This window comes from Procambarus clarkii, chromosome 2 (genome assembly GCF_040958095.1).
Source record: "Procambarus clarkii isolate CNS0578487 chromosome 2, FALCON_Pclarkii_2.0, whole genome shotgun sequence".
Lineage (NCBI taxonomy): Eukaryota > Metazoa > Arthropoda > Malacostraca > Decapoda > Cambaridae > Procambarus > Procambarus clarkii.
Genome location: NC_091151.1, coordinates 20778444 through 20800764, shown reverse-complemented (window position 1 = coordinate 20800764; position 22321 = coordinate 20778444). Strand labels below are relative to the sequence as shown.

General features: G+C 42.5%; 1 protein-coding gene and 1 long non-coding RNA gene across 2 annotated transcripts in view; one reads left to right on the top strand and one right to left on the bottom strand.

Moving 5' to 3' along the window:
- LOC138366954 (uncharacterized) overlaps positions 1–22321 on the top strand; it is a 367457-nt gene that overhangs the window by 157505 nt on the left and 187631 nt on the right. The gene's annotated exons all lie outside the window — the stretch shown is intronic.
- Positions 1900–22321, bottom strand: part of LOC138366876 (uncharacterized) — a 64197-nt gene continuing 43775 nt past the window's right edge. Inside the window, exons 8-9 of the mRNA XM_069328170.1 lie at positions 14472–14615; positions 1900–2584 (exon numbers count right to left, since the gene is read on the bottom strand). Coding sequence (XP_069184271.1) covers positions 2447–2584; positions 14472–14615 — 282 coding nt within the window. The 3' untranslated portion in view covers positions 1900–2446. The remainder of the gene's footprint in view (positions 2585–14471; positions 14616–22321) is intronic.

The following is a 22321-nucleotide window of genomic DNA, read 5'->3' as shown; positions in this document are numbered from 1 at the left end:
GTATGGGTTCGAGTCACTTCTGCTGTGTGAGTTTTCAGTTGCATATAGTCCTATGGACCATTCAGGCTTGTTCGCATTTGTTTTCCTCACATGTGCCCCAAAGAATGTGATGATTTGATAAAATACCTTGCCCAAGATTACCAACCGAGTGCCGCCGACTGTGTAGTAGCTTTGGTTTGGTCTTGACTTTATTAGCTATATTATTTTCATACATTTTCTCAGCGGCTCTTCTTACACTAACATACTCGTTCCTGGTTCTCTGGTATCTCTCTCTACTTTCAGGTGTTCTCTTATTTCGGAAGTTCCTCCACGCCCTTTTTTCTTTTATACATTCCTGATTAAACTACGGATTCTTCTTTTGCTTCTCGGTTTTTTCCTGTCGGGCCGGGATAAACCTGCTTACTGCCTCCTGACACTTTTGGGTGACATTGTCCATCATGTCTTGTACGAACTTAGTTTTTGAGTTCTGTATCCCATGGTATATCCCTTAGGAATTTATTCATCTCCTCATAGTTTCCCTTTTGGTATGCCAGCCCTTTGCTTTCCAGTTCTTTTGGGGGGGAGATAATTCCTAGCTCAACCAGGTACTCAAAGTTCAATACAATATGATCACTCATTCCCAAGGGGGCGTCCAACTTAACTTCCCTTACAACCGACTCATTTAGGGTAAATATCAGATCAAGCAAAGCTGGTTCGTCGTCTCCTCTCATTCTTGTCGGTCCCTTGACGTTTGACTTAGAAAGTTTCTTGTTGCCACATCCAGCAGCTTAGCTCTCCATGTGTCTCGTCCACCATGTGGGTCTCTGTTTTCCCAATCTATCTTCCCGTGGTTGAATTCTCCTATGGTTAGTAGTCTAGATCCGTTCCTGCTAGCTACAGAAGATGCTCTCTCTATTATATTGATGTTGGCCATATTGTTTCTATCATATTCTTGTCTGGGTCTTCTGTTATTTGGCGGGGGTTATATATGACTACTACAATAATTTTCTGTCCTTCAGTTGCTATGGTACCTGATATGTAGTCACTGAAACCCTCACAGCCCTGATTAACCATTAAAACTCCAACTGTATGGAGGCACCCGGGTATGTCCAGTGTATGGAGTCACCTAAGTATGTCCTGTGTATGGAGGCACCTGGGTATGTCCTGTGTATGGAGGCACCCGGGTATGTCCAGTGTATGGAGGCACCCGGATATGTGCAGTGTATGGAGGCACCCGGGTATGTCCAGGGTATGAAGGCACCCGGGCATGACCCGAGTAATGAGGCACCCGGGTATATCCACTGTATAGAGGCACCCGGGTATGTCCAGTGTATGAAGGCACCCGGGTATGTCCAGTGTATGGGGGCACCCGGGAATGTCCACTGTATAGAGGCACCCGGGTATGTCCAGTGTATAGAGGCACCCGGGTATGTCCACTGTATAGAGGCACCCGGGCATGTCCCGAGTAATGAGGCACCCGGGCATGTCCCGAGTAATGAGGCACCCGGGTATATCCACTGTATAGAGGCACCCGGGTATGTCCAGTGTATGGAGCCCCCCAAGACAGGAGGAGAGGCATGAGGTGCGGAAGAGGTTTGTGTTGATTCTAGGTATAATGGACCAGTCTTGCCTTTTGTCTTTATATAGAACTTAATTCATCTCCGGCCAGAGTCCTGCTTGGCTGCTCTAACTCCTTGCCTTACCTCAGTTGGCTCTCTCAAGTATTCACTTGGTCGTCTCTTGCTCTCACCATTTCAAGGTGTTGGTGATGCTCATATATTTCCAATTCATAATGAAACGGAATGACTTGGTACAAATGTTTAATTATATATTTCTTTTGGTTTGGAATTTATGACTAAATATTCTTATCCGTATACAGCTTAGTTGATTAGTCAACGGTTAATGTTGGAAGGAAACACATTGACATTTTGTGATTTAATTAATTTTAATTACAAGCTTAACTTTAGTGCACGTGTTAGACATTGACTGCTTGCATTCTCTCTTATAGTCTAGGATTAATATTGAACCTGAATTTGAGGTCATAATTGTTTATGTTCTGTTTATTGTGGTTGAGACATGAGACCGCTGGTAAGACCATTATTCTAACTTATAAAGACCTGTGCACTGTTTTATGTATAATTATATTATATTATAATTCAAATAAACTTTTTTTTAATATTATGGCCCGGGTGTACTTATATATTGATTATATATTTGAGAGCCTTCTACTGCACTTATGTAAAGGTTTATTTTGATAAAAAGGCCCACAATATCATCTGTCCTCACAGCCACATTAACAAGTGCTGGACACGCAGGTTATGTTTAAGCTACTGTGAAATAAGTCATTTATCACTGGTGCAAGATCGAATTAGTCATCCCGAAGTCTGTAAATACAAACCGAGCTTACTTATTGGGATTCTAACTTGTATAAGACTTTATACAATAAACTTTTCTGATAGATTAAACGTTATGGCACAGCGTTGAAGGACCCCACCAAGTTCAGGCGACGACCAGGACTATCAGAGTAAATCATGTTGCTGATAACTATGTTATACTCTGGTCTGTTCCTTAGCTGAGAATCCCCGTCAGGCAGGAGCAGCAACACCTGCAAGGTAGAGGAGATACTTAGCCAGAGATTGAGATCTTGAAGATCACTTTGCCGTATTGTCAATAGTGGCAGCAGGAGAAAGCCAAGTGAGCTTGTGACTAACATGCACTGACAAACGTTGGCCTCGCATATATTTAAGAAAGATCACGTTAATAAAGTTCTATATAAAACAAGAACGTTTATAGTATTCTTGATACACCCTAAGTAAACAAGCACAGTACCCTACATGGTATTCTTGCCACCCCATAAGTAACCAAGCACAGTACCCTACATGGTATTCTTGCCACCCCATAAGTAACCAAGCACAGTACCCTACATGGTATTCTTGCCACGCCAGAAGTAAACAAGCACAGTACCCTACATGGTATTCTTGCCACGCCATAAGTAACCAAGCACAGTACCCTACATGGTATTCTTGCCACGCCATAAGTATCCAAGCACAGTACCCTTCATGGTATTCTTGCCACCCCATAAGTAACCAAGCACAGTACCCTACATGGTATTCTTGCAACGCCGTAAGTAACCAAGCACAGTACCCTGGATAACAAAGGAGCTGAAGAACCTTTTAGGTAGAAAGAGAGCTTGGTACAAAATGATTAGGTATGAGGAAGTCAGTTTAGAACAAGAATTCGTAAAACTGGTAATTTACTAAAGAAGAACAGAACATTATGCCTTCAGCCGAACAAGTCTATGTGGGTGGGGACGAGGACAGGTTGACTAGTTTAGCAGTTATCAATGAGGATGTTATTAAACAAATAGTGAAACTCAAACCAAAGAAATTCCCAGGGCAAGACGAAGTGGTTGCCAGGATGCTTAAAGAATGAAAAGAAGAGCTTTGCGAGCCATTTTCTACCATATTTAATAAATCATTAGAGTCAGGCAGAGTGTCAGTGTCGTTGAAAGTTGCTAGTGTGGTACCAATTTTCAGGAAAGGAGATAGATCACTTGCGTAAGACTATCGGCCTAACGCCTAACTTGTGGGAAAGGAGCTGATAACGTTTATTGTAGGAAAGTTACTTGAATCGATAATTGCAAATACCATTCGCCTTCATCTTGAAAAGCATAAATTAATAAATGATACACAACATGGTTTTTACAAATGGCCGTTCATGTTCAACAAACTTGCTATCCTTTTATTCAAGCATAGTTGAGGCAGTTAATTGTGGTAAGGATTGTGATGTTGTGTACCTTGACTTTAGCAAAGCTTTTGATATAGTGCCACATGAATGACTGATTAAAAGGTTAGAGGCTCATGGTATTGAGGGTACTACAAAGGGCATGGCTATACCAAAGGAAACAAAGAGTTAGTATAAATGTGGTTAAGTCAGAGTGGGAAAATGTTGTAAGTGGAGTGCCTCAAGGCTCTGTCCTGGGACCTCTGTTGTTTATAATATATATAAATGATTTAGATTCAGATTTAAGCAGCAATATTTGTAAATTTGCCAATGATATAAAAATCGGGAGGGTAATAAACATGGAAAAAACTCACTATCACTTCAAGAAGATCTAAATAAGATTTTGAAATGGTCAAAATTTTGGCAGATGCAATTTAATGCTGACAAATGTAAGGTTTTGAGGCTAGGGAATGATGATAGAGTTACAAGATACGAGCTAGATGGTGTTGAGATTGCGTAGTCGGATTCCAAAAGGGATCTGGGAGTTATGATCACTAAGAATTTAAAAAAAATCAATGCATAAAATTTCGTAATAATGCAAATAGTACACTAGAATTTATTAATAGAAGCATTAGTAATAAGACACCTAGTGTTGTTTTTCAGCTAAATCTGCTTTGGTTAGGCCCCATTTAGATTATGTAGTTCAGTTTTGGTCGCCGTACTATAGAATGGATATAAATTTACTTGAACACGTCCAGCACAGGATGACAAAGTCAATCCAGCAAATTAGAAACCTGTCATGAAGAAAGATTGACAATGCTTAAATTACTTTCCTTGGAAAGACGAAGAGTTAGGGGTGATATGATTGAGGTTTACAAGTGGATGAATGGCAATAACAAAGGGGATATTAATAGCCTTAAAACTAGCAACACAAGACAAAACACGAAACAATGAGTATAAATTGGATAAGTTTAGATTCAGGAAAGACCTGGGTAAATACTGGTTTGGTAACTTTTTTTTTTTTTTTGGCCGGGATATTCCTGGGCAGGCCCTAAGCCTCTGGCTGGCCCACTAAAACTGGGTTGTTGATTTGTGGAACCAATTACCGGGTAACATGGTAGAGATGGGGTCCCTCGATTATTTCAAGCGTAGATTGGACATGTATATGAGTGGGATTGGGTGGTTACAAATAGAAGCTGCCCCATATGGACCAATAGGCCTTCCGCAATTACCTCTTATTCTTATGTTCTTAAGTGAGGTTCACTGATTGTTTCAAGCGTAGGTTGGATAAATATATTTGAATGAGATTTAGTAGATATGAATAGGAGCTGCCTCGTATAGGACAATAGGCTTTCTGCAATTTCCTTCATTCTTATGTTCTGATGTTCCATGTATGAGTCGTCTGCGACAGAACATAAGAATAAAGGTAAAAGCAGAAGGCCTATTGGCCCATACGAGTCAGCTCCTATTTATATCTACCCAATCCCACTCATATACATGTCCAACCCACGCTTGAAACAATTAAGGGACCCCGCCTTCACCACGTTACGCGGTAACTGTTCCACAAATCAACAACTCTGTTACCGAACCTTGATACACTTCATTTACAACATTTTCCCACTCTGACTTAACCCCATTTTAACTAACTCTCTGTTTCCTTTGGGGTAGCCATGCCCTAATCCAACTTAATAAAGCACCCCCCAATACCATGAGCCTCTATCTTTTTAATCAGTCTTTCATGTTGCACTGTATCAGAAGCTTTGCAAAAGTCAAGGTACACAACGTCACAATCCTTACCACAATCAAGTGCCTCAACTATGCTGGGATAAAATGATAGCAAATTTGTTAAACATGAACGGCCACTTGTAAAACCCATGTTGTGAATCATTTATTAATTTATGTTTTTCAAGATAAAGACGAATGGTATTTTCAGTTATCGATTCAAGTAACTTTCCCACAATTGACGTTAGGCTAATTGGCCGATAGTTTGACGCAAGTGATCTATTTCCTTTCTTGAAAATTGGAACCACATTAGCGACCTTCCATGACTCTGGCACTGGGCTTGACCCTAATAATTTATTAAATATAGTAGACAAAGGCTCGCAAAGCTCCTCTTTGCATTCCTTAAGCACCCTGGCAAACACTTCGTCTGGCCCTGGGGATTTGTTTGGCTTGAATTTCACTATTTGTTTAATAACATCCTCCCTGGTAACTGGTCAACTAGTCAACCTTTCCTCTTCCCCACCCACATAGACTTGTTCGGCTGAAGACATAATGTTCTGGTCTTCTTTAGTAAATACAGAGATAAAATATTTATTAAAAATATTACAAATCTCTTCGTCATTATCTGTTATCTGACCTGTCTCAGTTTTTAATGGACCTATCCTTTCTCTAATCTTTGTTAAATATAAATGGGGAAAACCCTTTAGGATTTTTCTTTTCTTGCATTGCTCTGCGAACTTCATAGTTTCTTTTGCCCTCCTTATCTCTTTTTTTAACATTTCTAACCAGTTGAACGAAATCCTGTTCTAAACTGATTTCCTCATTCCTAATCCTTTTGTGCCAAGCTCTCTTTCTACCTTTAAGGTTCATCATATCCTTTTTTATCCATTTTGGGTCATTATTATTCGGTCTATTCAATTTGCATGGTATACTACCTTCCTTTGCTTTGCTTAGAATATTTTTAAATAAGTTCTATTTTCCATTATCATCGAAATTCCTTTTTACATCACCCATCTCTGGATTCACGTCTCACTCCAAGACAAGCCCACCCCCCATGCTCAAGACTTTCCAATCTATTTCACCAAAAAAAAATCTTAGACCATTAAAATCAGCTTTTCGAAAATCTGGTACTTTAACAGAATTTTCTCCTACAAATCTATTCCATTTTACGTAAAATCTTATTTCATTGTGATCACATTTCCCTAGCTCACTCCATATTTCGATTTCATTAATTTGTTTCCCAATTGTTAGCACTAAGTATAAAATATTATTTTCCCACGTTGGTTCCTTAATGTGTTGCTTAATCTTCAATTAATTCTAGAAATTCTCCTACTTCATTATTCCCTTGTTTTGTTCATTCAATTTATTCCACTAAAATTAAAGTCACCCATGACACAATTACTCTTAGACCTTGATGCTCTAGATATTTCATCCCATTGGTGCTTTGTTTCCATTATGTCCAAGTTTGGTGGTTTGTATATAACTACATTTATAAAATTTCTAGTTGTTTCGTTAAATTCTACCCAGATAGTTCCTGTGTGTGGCTCAGTTTTGATTCCCTCTTTGGGACTACATTTCAAAATTTCCCTAATATATATGGCTATGCCCCTCTTCTTCTAATATATCTATTTGCGTGAAATAATTTAAATCCGTTTATTTGATATTCAACTAATATTTCTCCATTTTCTACTTTCATCCATATATCAGTAAGTGCAATATTGCTTTTTTTTCTGTGCAGACAAGAGCGTTTAAATCGTTTAATTTGTTTCTTAGACTCCTACTGTTCTTGTAATATATCTTAATTGTACTGTTATTTAGAGGCTCTTCTCTTTCCCTGTTTATTTTGCCAATTTGTTTCCCCCACAAACACATACTTTTATTACTTCCCTTCTCCATATCCATTCCCATACCACTGTCTACTATCAGTTTAAACCCAAACAAATCCCTCCAACCACAGGTTCCAACGAGTTGGCAACAGCAACAACCTCAGCCCTAGATAGATGCACCCCATCACGAGCATGCATGTCATTTCTTCCATAGAAGTGTTCCCAGTTATGTATGAATGATATTGCATTTGATTTGCAATATTTGTCCAGTCGGCAATAGACACCAAGTACTCTCGATAACCATTCATTTCCAACTCCCTTTCATGGATGAATGCCACATATGATTGTGATTCCTCCCCTTGCTCCTAATTTTATGGTGTCTTAAATCTCTGTATCAGTGCCTCACTCCTAACTCGTCCAACATCATTTCCGCTGGCACTGATACAAATAATGTGTCTGTTTCCATTTCAAGCCATAATATTCAACTATATATTCAACAATATCATCCATCTTCTTGAGGTTATCTTGAGATGATTTCGGGGCTTTTAGTGTCCCCGCGGCCCGGTCCTCGACCAGGCCTCCACCCCCAGGAAGCAGCCCGTGACAGCTGACTAACAATCAGGTACCTATTTTACTGCTAGGTAACAGGGGCATAGGGTTAAAGAAACTCTGCCCATTGTTTCTCGCCGGCGCCTAGGATCGAACCCAGCACCACAGAATCACAAGTCCAGCGTGCTGTCGCTCGGCCGACCGGCTCCATGTTGTTAACAGTATCACCAATCTCTGCTCCCGGATAGCAAATCATTAACCTGTTCCCCTAATCTCTGTCACAAAAAGTTCTGTCCAAATACTTCACCTGGGAATCTCCCACGACCAAAATTAGCGTAGGTGCTTCCTCTACTTGCTGAGCACTTTGAGGGACCTGCGCTTCCTTCGTTGCCTTTCCTTTCAAGTGAACTGCAGGCTCCCTACAGCACTCGTCTTGCAACATGGCGAATGAGTTAGAAGTACTTAGGACATTTGCAGATGGCCTTGTCAGAGTCTTCTTAAGACCCCCGTCTACCAAATTCCAAGACGAAAACTTTCTACTGTTGCTCTTCCCCTTTTCTTCCTCTTGACCGCCCCCCCCCCCACTTCTTGTTGGTAGGGGGGGGGGGGCGGGGTAAGAGAGACGACTGCCCCCTAAATGAGCCAGTATAGGCTGGTCCTTTGATGCGGTTGTACTGATGGGTAACCGCCTGGAGGAGACTTACTACAGGATTAGTGCACCTCCTGCAGATATCGGTGTGCTGTTGTGGCTATAGTATAGCTGAAAGTAAACCATGGAGCAGCCTACCCGATATAACCACGCCGAGCTCGTGTTAAACTCACGACAGTGGTGGTAAATATTTCTGTTACATTATTCTGCCTTGATAACGGTCTAATGCTTCAACGGTCTTTATACCAAGTAAGAATGAATTATGTAGGGAACATATTCGCTCATTTTGTGTGCCTGCCAACTCGTGGGAGCGGGTTGTCTTCGAAAAGAAGTTCCTGTAAAATAGTCTAATAGGAGGTACAAGTGTTGTGTTAGTTGACAATTCAGAGGTTGCATGGCGTTTCACCTTTCTTTTTATGATGTCTTCAACAAAACCATTAGAGAAGCTGTTGTTGACTAGGACCTGCCTTACCCTACCGAGTTCTTCATCGACTTGCTTCAATCCTGAGCTGTGGCTTACAGCACGGTCGACGTAAGCCTTGACAACACTCCTCTTGTACCTGTCTGGGCAGTCACTATTGGCATTGAAGCACATTCCTATGTTTCCTTAGTGTACACTGCAGTGTGGAAGCCTCTGCTCCTTTCTGTGACTGTTACGTCTAGAAAATGCAGCTCCCCATTCTTTTCTATCTCGTAAGTAAAACTCAACAAAGAATTCTGCTCAAATGCCTCCTTCAGCTCCTGCAGACGTCTGGCATCAGGTACCTGCGTAAAAATGTCATAAACATACCTGCAGTATATGGCCAGTTTCAAGTCCATGTCAACTAAGACCTTCTGCTCGATGATACCCATGTAGAAGTTCGCAAACAGGACACCTAGGGGAGAACCCATGGCGACTGTGACGGTGTTCCCCCCCTTATATTTCTCCCACGCCTGCTGTAAGAGTCATGTCCACTTTACCCGAGCGTTCTCTACGTCGCAGGCATCAGTTTGATATATGTGGGAGAGTGTAGTGTTCTCGAGGTGGCGAGAAATTTGTAAAAGAAGAGTATTTTGGCCTGTGGTATAGGCCGTTTAGGAAGCCAATATAGCGCTGGCCCCTTCGTTTTGCCGCCAAAACTGTGTGAGGTCAGTAGCGCCAGATTGATCACCGACAGCGACGTGGCACAGAGAGCCAATGAAAACCTCTCTTGGCAAGTATGACGTCACGAAGGAAGGGGGGTCCGGTCATCGCGCCGCGGTGCCACCACCAGTCTAAGACAGCACGTCAAGGAGGTCGGACGTGCGCGGGGGGGTCCTGTCAGTTGGACAGTTTACCCCGTCTCCGGAGGACTTACGCATCACCAGCGGTCTGACAGCACCTGTGGGGTCTTCCTTCGTTCATGTGTTGGACCAGAGAGGGAATTGACAGAATATTGAGCAACAAGTGCTCCCGGGACAGGTGTTGCGCAGGTGAAGTCTAGGCAGCAACGTATGCGACGGCTGATAGCTTCACAGTGATGACGTAGTGGCTGGGCTAGTCAAGGTGGACGGATGTGTGAAGGTTGATCATGTCAATCTGACAGTAATACGCCACTCTCGTGGATCTTACGCGTCACCCGTAGTCTGCAAGTATGCCGAGAGGTCTTCTTTCATTCCATGTGTGGACTGAAGAGGGAATTGACAGCATACTGAGCATCAAGTGCTCCAGGGACGGGTGCTGTGCAGGTGAAGTCTAGGCAGTATCGTCTGGGACGTCTGATAGCTTCACAGTGACGTGACGACGTAGCGGCTGGGTCAATCCACTGGGAAGCAGTGAAAGAAGATACTAATTGGGAATCCGTACGACTGCAGCCAAGACGTGGGTTGGCAGCCATAGTTGGGAGGAGAAGTTGACGGCTGGGAGACCGACTCCAACCCTACAAGACGTGGAGGAGGAGCACGGACCCGTGGAGGACAGAACACGGAAACGACGCGTTTATTTTGGGACGTTGATTGGGTTCTTGGAGGACACGACAGGGTGTGTGTGGGGACGTTCCCAACACAAGGCGGGAGCCTGGACCAGGAGCTACAACTCAACTCTCACTGGAGGATAGGTGGAAGTAGGTGATTCTAGGTTCCCTCCCAATTCCCCTTTAGTCAGCTATATTATTTAGCCAGAGTATTTTGTATGTCGTGAGCAAGGCTCACCTATGTCACAGTAAGGCACAAGTGTGCAGAGTGGGGCTACATAGAGCACTCACGGTATCTATTATTATTATTGGTGTGTGCAGGCACCTAGAGTAATTGATGAATTTACTGTGTTGATAATGTCTTTCATGAGACTTTAATATGATCATTAAGTGAGAGAATACATACATATATATATATATATATATATATATATATATATATATATATATATATATATATATATATATGTCGTACCTAGTAGCCAGAACTCACTTCTCAGCCTACTATGCAAGGCCCGATTTGCCTAATAAGCCAAGTTTTCATGAATTAATTGTTTTTCGACTACCTAACCTACCTAACCTAACCTAACCTAACTTTTTCGGCTACCTAACCTAACCTAACCTAAAAAGATAGGTTAGGTTAGGTTAGGTAGGGTTGGTTAGGTTCGGTTATATATCTACTTTAATTTTATCTCCAATAAAAAACAATTGACCTCATACTTAATGAAATGGGTAGCTTTATCATTTCATAAGACAAAAATTAGAGAAAATATATGAATTCAGGAAAACTTGGCTTATTAGGCAAATCGGGCCTTGCATAGTAGGCTGAGAAGTGCGTTCTGGCTACTAGGTACGACATATATATATATAAATGTACCAGTATTCGGTGTTAGGCTATGTGCCCAGTAACTATATTATTACTATTATTGATATCTATGATTTATCTATATATATATATGTCTATGCTTGTGTATTGAATAACCATTCATGTGTGCAGTGATCAATTGAATATTCGCCCACGAAAGGAATTACTTAGAACTCCAGTAATATATACTTGCATGCGTTATCATTAAATGAGGGACAGTGTGTTATACCATGGTAGTGAATTATTGTGTTCATTAATACAGAAATGTTTGATTGAGCTCAAGATCAGTGCAGCGAAGTATTTACGTTCTATTGCTATTGTCACAGATATTGTGTTGTTTGAACATTTAGTGATCCTTGAGAATTTAAAGAAACAGGCATATTTCGCCAACAAACAAGTGCAGTAAGAGATCAGACAGTGGGGGGGGGGGGGGAGTCGCCCAGCTGATTTTGACATTGACATGAGGGGGAGCATTGCCAGCTTGGCGAGTTCATGATTATATGTGGGAACGAGCGACTTACGCATGAAATAGCTGTTTACTTGTTGATATACAGATGTGATGTCTTGAGTTTTAAGTAAAACACAAAATACCTTGGCGTTTGTATCATCCCCTCCATATTTCTTGTGCTATATAATACATGAAAGGAAATAGAGTGATAGAAATAAATACCTGCCTGATATCAGACCTACTGAGTGTGCTCTTGCCACTGTTCCCACAATTCAACAAAACCACTGACGTGTTACTGCACACCGGAAACACCAGTTGGCGACCTTGTGGTTAATAGTAGAGCCTTTTGTCGGGGCGGGCACACAGCTGTAAAGAGAACAAGCTGTGTTCTCACTCATTCTCGATCAGAGGCCGGTTGGGATTGACTGGGATGCACTCCTGGCGTACAGAGGCGCCGCGAGGATAGAGTGAAGACCCGCAGGGCTACGGTGAGTGACCTTGTGTATACTGTTGCACACCCTCTTATGGTGAACCCCGACATGACCCCATCTACTTGCTTATACATGTGCCCATCCTGGCTCAAGAAGGGTGCCTCTTTAGTACAAGCTTGGAGTAGTTTCCTAATTATGTTTTCTGGCATGTCAAGAGGAGTACAAGCCGGATCATGATACACTTTGTCCGCTATCATCTCGATTGTTTCATCCACAAGTACGTTGGTAAACAGTGATTCTATATCCAACGACGCTGTGGCCCGTTTGCCCTGTGGCTCGTGTTCCTGCAGTAAGTCAACAAATTCCTTTGGAGACTTCAGACTGAAAACACAGGTGTACATAAGGAGTCAGCAATCCCTTGAGTCACTTAGCCAGTCTGTATGTGGGTGTGGGCTGATGATTGGCCAAAGTGGGTTTCCAGGCTTGTGGGTCTTGATATTTCCATATGCATACACGGTTTGTATTCCCCAATAACCTTCGGCAGGTGGCGTCCAGATTTCTTGGCGTTCACAGTTTTGATCAATCTGTTTCCCTTCGTTTTCAATTCGGCTGTAGTGTCCTTCGTTACCCATTGGAATTTAGTTTAGTCAGAGAGTATGAGGTTCATTTTCGAAAAATATTTGTCTTTTTTAAAGAATAACGTATATTGGCGACTTGTCACCTCTCCAAGGTGTTCGAGTCACTTCTGGGGTGTGGAGGTTTCAGTTGTATATATGCTTGGGGACCATTCAAGCTTGTTTGCATTTGTGTTGTTCGTGTTGCCCCACATAGTGAGATGATTTGATGAAATAACTATGCCCAAGCTCACCACCAAGTGCCGTCGGGATGGTGGGGAAAATTGCCTTGACTACCATCGTCTTTTGTACAGTTATAGTTGGTCAAGTTGTTGTTGTTAAAGATTCGCTACCTGGAACAAAAAGTTCCAAGTAACACGGGCTATGGCGAGCCCGTAGCTTGGTCAAGTGGTTAAGGTATCAGATATGAAAGTTGCATAGTGCCCCTGGCTGTCTGTGTTCGAGTCACTTCTGGGGTGTGGAGTTTTCAATTACATATATGCTTGAGGACCATTCAAGCTTGTTTGCATTTTGTGTTGCTCATGTGGCCCCACAAAGTGAGGTAATTTGATGTCTGATACACAGTCTAAGCCCAGCCTCACCACAAAGTGACGTAGGGATGGTGGGGGAAATAGCCTCGGCTACCATCGTCTTTTGTACGGTCACAGTTGGTCGAGTGGTTAAGGTACCAGATACGCCATTGCATAGTGCTCCTGGCTGGCTGTGTGGGTTCGAGTCACTACTGGGGTCTGGAGTTTTCAGTTATATATATATGTATATATATATATATATATATATATATATATATATATATATATATATATATATATATATATATATATATATATGCAAACAAGCCTGAATGGCTATCACTTCCTTATGTCCGGTCGTGATGGTCAAGCGGATAAAGGCGTCCCTGTACATACCAGTTGCGTTGTTCCTGGCAGTATGGGTTCGAGTCACTTCTGGGGTGTGAGTTTTCAGTCATATATATATATATATATATATATATATATATATATATATATAATAAATATGATATGATATATAATTTACTTGTATATATTTCTCTTATATTAAACAAAAACCAAACAAAATATTACACCACACTATTTTATGCACATTATTATATTATAGAATTTTATTTATATTATATATAAATATTATATGTTGATTTGTGGAATCAATTACCACGTAACGTGGTGGAGGTGGGGTCCGTCGATTTTTTTCAAACGTCGGTTGGACATGTTTGTATGTGAGTGGGATTGGGTGGTTATAAATAGGAGCTGCCTCGTATGGGCCAATAGGCCTTCCGCAAAGCCAGTTACCGATCATGTGAATCTAAGCGGAGACGACTACGATTCTGCCATACAGAATCGTCATATTCTTACGTTACCTCCCACCTTGTCCACAGCTTACCTGTCAGTCCCATGCTGTCTAGTGTACCCCATGTTGTTAAGTTAGTTTTGCTTAGTGAAATCTAGCTGCTGTGACTTGTGCCTCGTGTTAACTTAACTGATTTATAATTACTTTGTTGTGGTTCTGTAATTATTGTATATATAAGCTGTGTCATGAATATATTTTCGCCCAAGTAAACTAGTGGTTTTACTTAGACTTTCACTCAAACCTAGACATTTGTTTATGTTTTATCTGAGGTCAGGAGGCTCACAGATTAAGGGAAGAAAGTTCTCCACCAGGAGCCTCACTTGGGGATGATGACATAACAGCGCCCACCTGATAGTTGCCGAGAGGAGCGTTAGTGGGTAATGTCATGGAGAACTGGAGCTTCTGTTGTTGGCCGGGCAGCCACCTCCTGAGGTCCGCCCCAGCAAGTGCAGACACGTACTCAGTCTTGGTGCTCACATGATGCAACACTAACTGCAAAACCAGCCACATTCTTAACGACGTTGGCCGCAAACATCTATTTGGTTTTCAATATCATAGGAATATTTAATTAAATGGTAAGTTAAAACTGAAATGTTAATGAACAAATTGGTTAGTGACAGATCAATTATTTATCGTATGAAGTTGTTCAGCAGGTGAGTATGAGTATCTTTAGGAACCATTAGCGAACAGTGTAGATTGTATGATCGCAATGTACATCAGGCTCCGAACTGAGAAAGTTTTCATCATATACACGCAATAAAATTATATTGGCTTACAATTCATTAATTTACAATTGAATGTTGCAGAGTAGGAAGCCCTCAACCAGTTCCAACTTGGAACTAGTTTGTGATCTTGCCTAGGCTTATCACATGATTGAATAGAGCTCCATAACACGGCAGGGCCACAAGACAGAACAGGGTTCTTTAACACAGCAGGGCCACAAGACAGAACAGGGTTCAATAACACAGCAGGGCCACAAGACAGAACAGGGTTCAATAACACAGCAGGGCGACAAGACAGAACAGAGTTCAGTAACACGGCAGGACCACAAGACAGAACAGGGTTCTGTAACACAGCAGGGCGACAAGACAGAACAGAGTTCTGTAACACGGCAGGACCACAAGACAGAACAGAGTTCTGTAACACCGGAGGGCCACAGGAAAGAACAGGTTCTGTAAAGCACCATGGGGAACAGGTAACATGGGGCAGGTGTGAAAAGTCTAAAGATTATAGTTTTATTGATAGCTTATATGGAGTTTACCAAAGGTAAACGCTTGCCCTTAGACGCCTCGTGTTGGCACCATGAAGGTGAGCAGCCAGCACCATCATGCCCCACCACCAACAGTGTAGGCGAGCAGCCAGCACCATCATGCCCCACCACCAACAGTGTTGGCGAGCAGCCAGCACCATCATGCCCCACCACCAACAGTGTAGGCGAGCAGCCAGCACCATCATGCCACACACCACCAACAGTGTAGGCCAGCAGCCAGCACCATCAAGCCACACACCACCAATAGTGTAGGCCAGCAGCCAGCACCATCATGCCACACCACCAACAGTGTAGGCCAGCAGCCAGCACCATCATGCCCCACCACCAACAGTGTTGGCGAGCAGCCACCACCATCATGCCACACCACCAACAGTGTAGGCGAGCAGCCAGCACCATCATGCCCCACCACCAACAGTGTAGGCCAGCAGCCAGCACCATCATGCCACACACCACCAACAGTGTAGGCGAGCAGCCACCACCATCATGCCACACCACCAACAGTGTAGGCAAGCAGCCACCACCATCATGCCACACCACCAACAGTGGCTTTCATTTGATCTAATATTTATGATTCTAATTATTGTATATAAAATATGCCCTAACTTAGTGCTAAGTTACTAACTAGAATTAATTAGTATATTGCTGATCAACTAAGCTAACTAACCGTCCTCCCTAACTAATGATAAAGACTACCTCAGTAAACTATCCAGAGTCTCTGTACCTAACTCCCAAAATATCCACTGATGTTAATGATATAATCCTTTCCCTTAAAATAGTTAAGTGCCCTTGCTGAGACTCCAACTCTAATTTTCAAAAAATCCTCTAGATTTTTAGCTCCGGCCATTGCATTGCTTTACAAAAAATCATTTGAACTACAAACCTTTCCTGATATTTAAAAAAAACAAGACTAACCCTAGTCCATAAATGTGGTGATCTCACTGATGTCAACAATTACATACGAATATCAATCTTGCCATCCTTGTCTAAAATATTTGAGAAACTAATCTACAAGCAGCTTTACTCTTATCTAGTTAAACACAATACACTTAGGTCTTGCCAATATGGATTCAAATCCCCATAAAACACCAATGATGCAGCAATTAGTATGATTAACTTGATATATGCAACTCCTGACAAAAATGAGTTCCTCTGTTGGGTTATGTGTTGACCAACGTAAGGTTTTTGGCACAGTTAACCACTATAACCTGCTTCTTAAATTAAATCATTATGATTTCAGAGGTAACTCCCTCCAGTACCTTCAGACTTACCTTAGTGACAGGCTCCAGTATGTCTTTGTGAATGATTTCAACTCTCCCACCCTATCCATCAACACTGGTGTTCCACAGGGCAGCATACTTGACCCTCTCCTCTTTCTCATCTACATTAATGATCTTCCAAATGCCTCTCAACATCTCAAGCCAGTTTTATTTGCTGATGACATAACCTTCATTTTCTCCAATCTTAACACTTATTCTGAAGGATACGTTGAATACCGAACAAAATAAAGTCCATGTTTAGATAACTGCTAACAAACTCACACTTTACATTTGATATAACCTATATTTTGTTTGGTAATGAGTCCTCTGATCAAATTATTCTAAGAATTAACAATAACCAAATTAGTAACAAAGTAATGGTAAATTTCTTGGTGTTCTCAATGATGACAAGCTGAATTTCCACGGCTACATTCAAAATATAGTTAAAAAAGGTTAAAAAAACAGATGGTATTCTAAGATTGGATATTATGTACCTCGCCCTGCCCTGGTATTACTTCCTCATCTATCCTTATATCAATTATGATATCTGTACCTGGGTTTCTACTATCCAAAATCATATACATCCTTTAATTATTTAACATAAATCAGCTATTAGAACAATAACAAACTCTGGCCCCAGACAGCACTCGTTCTCCCCCCTTTCTTAAATCTTTGAATATGTTAGATATTAAGTCACTGCACATCCTCTCAGGTGTACTATTATATATAAAACTCTAAACTGTAATGCTAATCCTGACCTTATGTCAGATCACGTTAGTTAAGAAGGTTGAGGCCTTTAAGGGAAGAGAAAGGGACGGGAAGAAAGGGAAAGGGAAAGGAAAGAGCTTACTGTGAAAGGGAAAGGGAAAGGAAAGAGCTTACTGTGAAAGGGAAAGGGAAAGGAAAGAGCTTACTGTGAAAGGGAAAGGAAAGAGCTTACTGTGAAAGGGAAAGGGAAAGGAAAGAGCTTACTGTGAAAGGGACAGGGAAAGGAAAAAGCTTACTGTGGAAGGGAAAAGTCAATAGCAACGAAGCCAGGACAAAGGTTCAGGTTGGATAGGTTGTGTATCAGAGCCGTTTCGACAAGACGGCGTCCGTGTAGAGTAGAGGCAGGAAAAAAATAATTTTAGAAGAAGACTAATCATAGGATGATTATAACCCCTAACATGACAAAAGAGAGCACTGTTTGTGTCTGAAGACTTAACACTTCTTTTGTGTTCGATTGATTGATAAAGATTAAGCCACCCAAGAGGTGGCACGGGCATGAATAGCCCGTAAGTGGTACAATTTTTTTTTTTTTTTTTCTTTTTTTTTCCCCAGTGTTCTGAGGTTGCATTTAACCATCAAGCTGTTATCGTGGGGGAGGATACTGCTTCACAGTCTTTATGAGGGTGTCCAGCTGCTGGACACCTTTGTTGACCAGGAGAGTGGCTGTGTTGATGGCTTCAGGGTGGCCACTGCATGATTCAGGAACTCTTAAAGCTCTTCTAAGGCCATTGGTTGCTTCACATTCCAGAAGATAGTGAAGTAATGGCTTTTCTGTGACAGTTTGGCAGAAGATGCACTCTCTCTGTCGGGGTTCACCAATCTCCCAGTTGCATCTGTAACCTAGACGTAGTCTATATAGCCTAACTGCTATTTCCCTGTGGATTCCTTTTGGGATATTTAACCTTTCTAATTTGGTTGCCTGAAGATACCATGTTGCAGATGGCGAACCTTCAGCTATTCTCTGGTGTAGGTAGGCTTTGTTGAGATGTGAGAGTTTTTTGGTGATGATGTTTTTTATGTTCTCTAGGCTGGGTTGAATTGTTTTATGTATCACTGGATGACGAGTTGCCAATTTAGCAATTTCATCAGCTTTTTCATTTAATGGGATTCCAATATGGGATTGGATCCAGTTTAAAGTTATGTTGAGGCCTTTGCCTTTAGCGACTGCTCCTTGATACAAAATGGTGGTAATTATTTCCACATTATCTTTCCACTGTTTTTGTCCTAGTATTTGAAGTGCAGCTTTTGAGTCTGTGTGTATGATTGCATTTTTAGTGTTTTGTGCAATCACATATGCGAATGCCTGTTGTATGGCGAACAGCTCAGTTTGGGTTGATGATACTAGTCCTCCCAGTCTCCAATATGCCTGAACGATGGTCGTGCAAAGAGCAGCGCCAGCACTCTCATTTTCTGTGTCCACCGATCCGTCTGTGAAGATGTGGGTGGCTCCTGCAACTGCTATGCTATACATTTGTTCTTCTATTATGCGCCTTAGGATTGTCGGATCATAGGCAGCCTTTTTCATTGGGAGACTTTCTATTACTATTTTGAAAGTAGGCTCTTCCCACGGCGCGGAAGGAGTGTAATTTGGGTGTGGATGATCACCCTCTCTATCAAGAATCATGTTTTTTAAATGTAGTCTGTTTAGGACTTTTCCTGCTCTTGCAACCCAAGAGTTTCCATTGTTTTGGCCTAGTCCAACCACCAAGGCCTGCCGTACTGGGATTGGATCAGAAGAAATAATTATCTTACTGATAATTGTAGCTGTCCTTTGTGATATTCTTTCTTGTAGAGAGGGCAAACCCGTCTCCAGTCTAAGAGTTTCAAGCCTGGTCCACATGGGGGCTCCCAGTGCAGCTCTCATAGCATTGTTTTGGGCAACTTCAAGCTTTTTCCACTGTTGGTGTGATAGATTTGTGAGTGCAGGTGCGGCATAATCGATCACTGATCTGACTGCCTGTACATAGTATGTGCGAAGGACTTGCAGATTGGCTCCTCCAGAAAGGGAGGTTAGCGACCTGAGGATTGCCGTCCGGGCCGCAGTTCGCTCTCTCAAGTATGTGACCTCAGCATTAAAATTCATGTGTGTGTCCAGGATGATTCCTAGATACTGATAGGTGTCGACCCATTCTATTGGTTGACCCTGTACTGTGAGTTGGATGTTGGGCTTCGCTATTTTTATGGGCATGGCCTTTGACTTTGAGGGGTTGAGTTTGATCCCAATCTGTTTTGCCTCTTTACTGATGCAGTCTAAGCATTTGGGTGCAAGGCGCGCTGCATCCCTTCCTTTTATGATGATGACAAAGTCGTCCGCGTAGTTTAGCAGCCTGCAGTGATGTGGGAGTTTCAACCTCATTATTCTTTCCATTAAACAGTTGAAGAGAAGAGGGCTAAGAATACCTCCTTGCGGTGTACCATTTTCATGTCTTTTGTACTCAGAGACTGTGCCATGAAGTTTTACTCTTGCTTCTCTGTTTATGAGACAGTTTTTGGTCCAGGAGAGCAGGTTGCCTCTGACCTCTTTGTCAATGAGGCAGCAGAGAATAGCTGGGGCGCTAGCCAGTTCAAAGGCTTTTTCGAGGTCCAGGAATATCAGCATTCCTGGTCTGTCATTCAAGTGGGCTAACAGAGTTGTAATGCATTCCACTGTGCCAACCCCTCTTCTATAGGCATACATATCATGGTGCAGTTTAGGCATTTTCCACTCCAGTCTGTTGAGTGCCATTCTGTCAGCCGTCTTGGCTGCACAGCTTTGGAGAGAGATGGGCCTGGGATTAGCTGGATCTTTGGGTTTTGGGATCGGCACTATGTCTGCTCTATTCCAAGCAGAAGGTCTAGTTTGAGAAGTCCAGGCTAAATTAATTAACCTTAGGTATGCAGCGTCTTCCTCTGGGCCGAGGTTTCTAATCATTTTATAGGTTATTTTGTCGGCTCCAGGGGATGTATCCTTGGAGTTTTTCTTAGCCCGATTGAGCTCATCCAGTGTGAAGGGGGCATTAGTGCCAGAGACTTCTTCACATGCTGTAAGGATTCTGTGCCACCTTTCTTCCTCTAGTCCGGTCTGTACTGCTAATACATCTGGTGGAAGTTGATTGCTGGCTGCTCTCTCTGCAAACCTGGTTGCCAGTACTTCGGCTTCCTGTTGAGGATCCTTGGGGTGTGGAGCTTTAGGTCTTTTATTTCCTTTGGCTCGGTGGATTTGCTGCCACATCTCTCCGAGAGAGGTGTGTTCATTCAGGTGTGAACACCATTCTAGCCACTTTTGTTCTTTTATTTGTCTGGTCTCTCGATGCACATGTTCCTTGACCTTACAAAGTAAGATCCTGTTGCGGTCACTTGGCTGCTTTTTGTATAGCTTTCTTGTTCTATTGAGTCTATGGTTGAGTTCTTTGACACGTTCACAATAGTACCAATGATCTTTATGGTGTCCGGTGGACTGTTTTTTCAGTGGGATTGAGTGGTTGGCTGCACTTTGAATCGCTGTGACAAATTCTTGTTCTGCCTGATTAATGTCTTCGGGAAGATCATGGTTTCTTTGCCACTCTGAAATGAGGTTTTGAAATCGGTCCCAGTTTGCTAAAGCAAAGTTCCAGGCTTCAGATGGAGGCGGAGGTGGGGTGGGTAGGTCTAACTGAAGATCAATTTGGACCCCATAGTGGTCGCTTGTGAGTGTGGGCTCAACTGACCATGTTGCTGCATCTCTTAGGGAGGCTGAAACGAAGGTTAGGTCTAATCTGCCTCCTTGGATGTGGGTAGGTTCATTCTTGTATAGGATTTGTATTTCTGGAAGCTGGTCCAGTAGATGTGTAATGTGTATGCCGGCTTCATTTGTTTTGTTCGAGCCCAGTGCCAATCGATGATGGGCATTAAAATCTCCACAAATGATTGTGTTTGTTGTTGTCGCGTGTCCAAATAACACAGAGAGATCCATTTCGGCTTGTGGAGACCTGTACACATTGAACACGTCAAGTTTGTCGTGTCTTAGCTCAATGGTGACTCCCATTACCTCTGTCCCTGCTCCACAATTAGGTGGGCTGGATATGGATTTGGAGATCAGGTCACTTTTTACATAGATTGCACATCCCCTGGATTGCCCATTGATCCATGGAAGGAAGAAGCCTCGATAGCCTGAGATTTTAGGTTCTAATCCGGCTCGAAGCAAGCTCTCCTGTAGTATCAGGATGTCTATGCCTTTGGTTGCTGCTATACATTGCAAGTGTTGCAATTTAGTGCGCATTCCATTGCAGGATCTTTAGAATTCTAGGTTCTTGGAATGTGCTGATAATTCCGTGGTATCCATGGAGTCTGATGAACACGCCATGGAAGTTGCAATTGGGGTATAGGTTCTTAGTGGTCCTGAAATTGCCTCATCAATGTCGCTTTCCGACGACCTGGACTCTATCTGCTTTTTATGGGGGTGCCTCTTGCCCTGCTGTCTTGACGGTATGGATATTACATCTTCGAATTTTTTGAGCTTGTGCTCAATTGTCTTCCGAGTCTCTGTGGTTTGCTTGATTCCATGTGAAGACAGCAGACTTTCGATTAACTCAGCGACCAAAGTTTTGAGCATTGGCCAGAGAGCGTTCAGTTCAGTGGGAGCACTATTTAATGTTGTGCAGGTTGAGGGCCTAGTGGCTTTTAGACCCTTCTCGGTGGTAACTTTGGCACTGGAATTGCTACTCCTATTGGCCCCAGTGTGCTTGCTGGATGAAATGGGAGGCCGACTGCTTTGAACATGAGTCTTGTGTCCTCCATCTTTCTTTTTGTCCTGTACTGTCTTCTCACCCTTCACCATGGCCGATGGTGAAGGGCCGTGTGCCCCCTCTTCCTGAATGGGTAGACCCCACGCGGTTTTAGTGGGCATGGGAGCTGGTATTCGTTTTGGTGGGGGTTTCGGCTCCGCT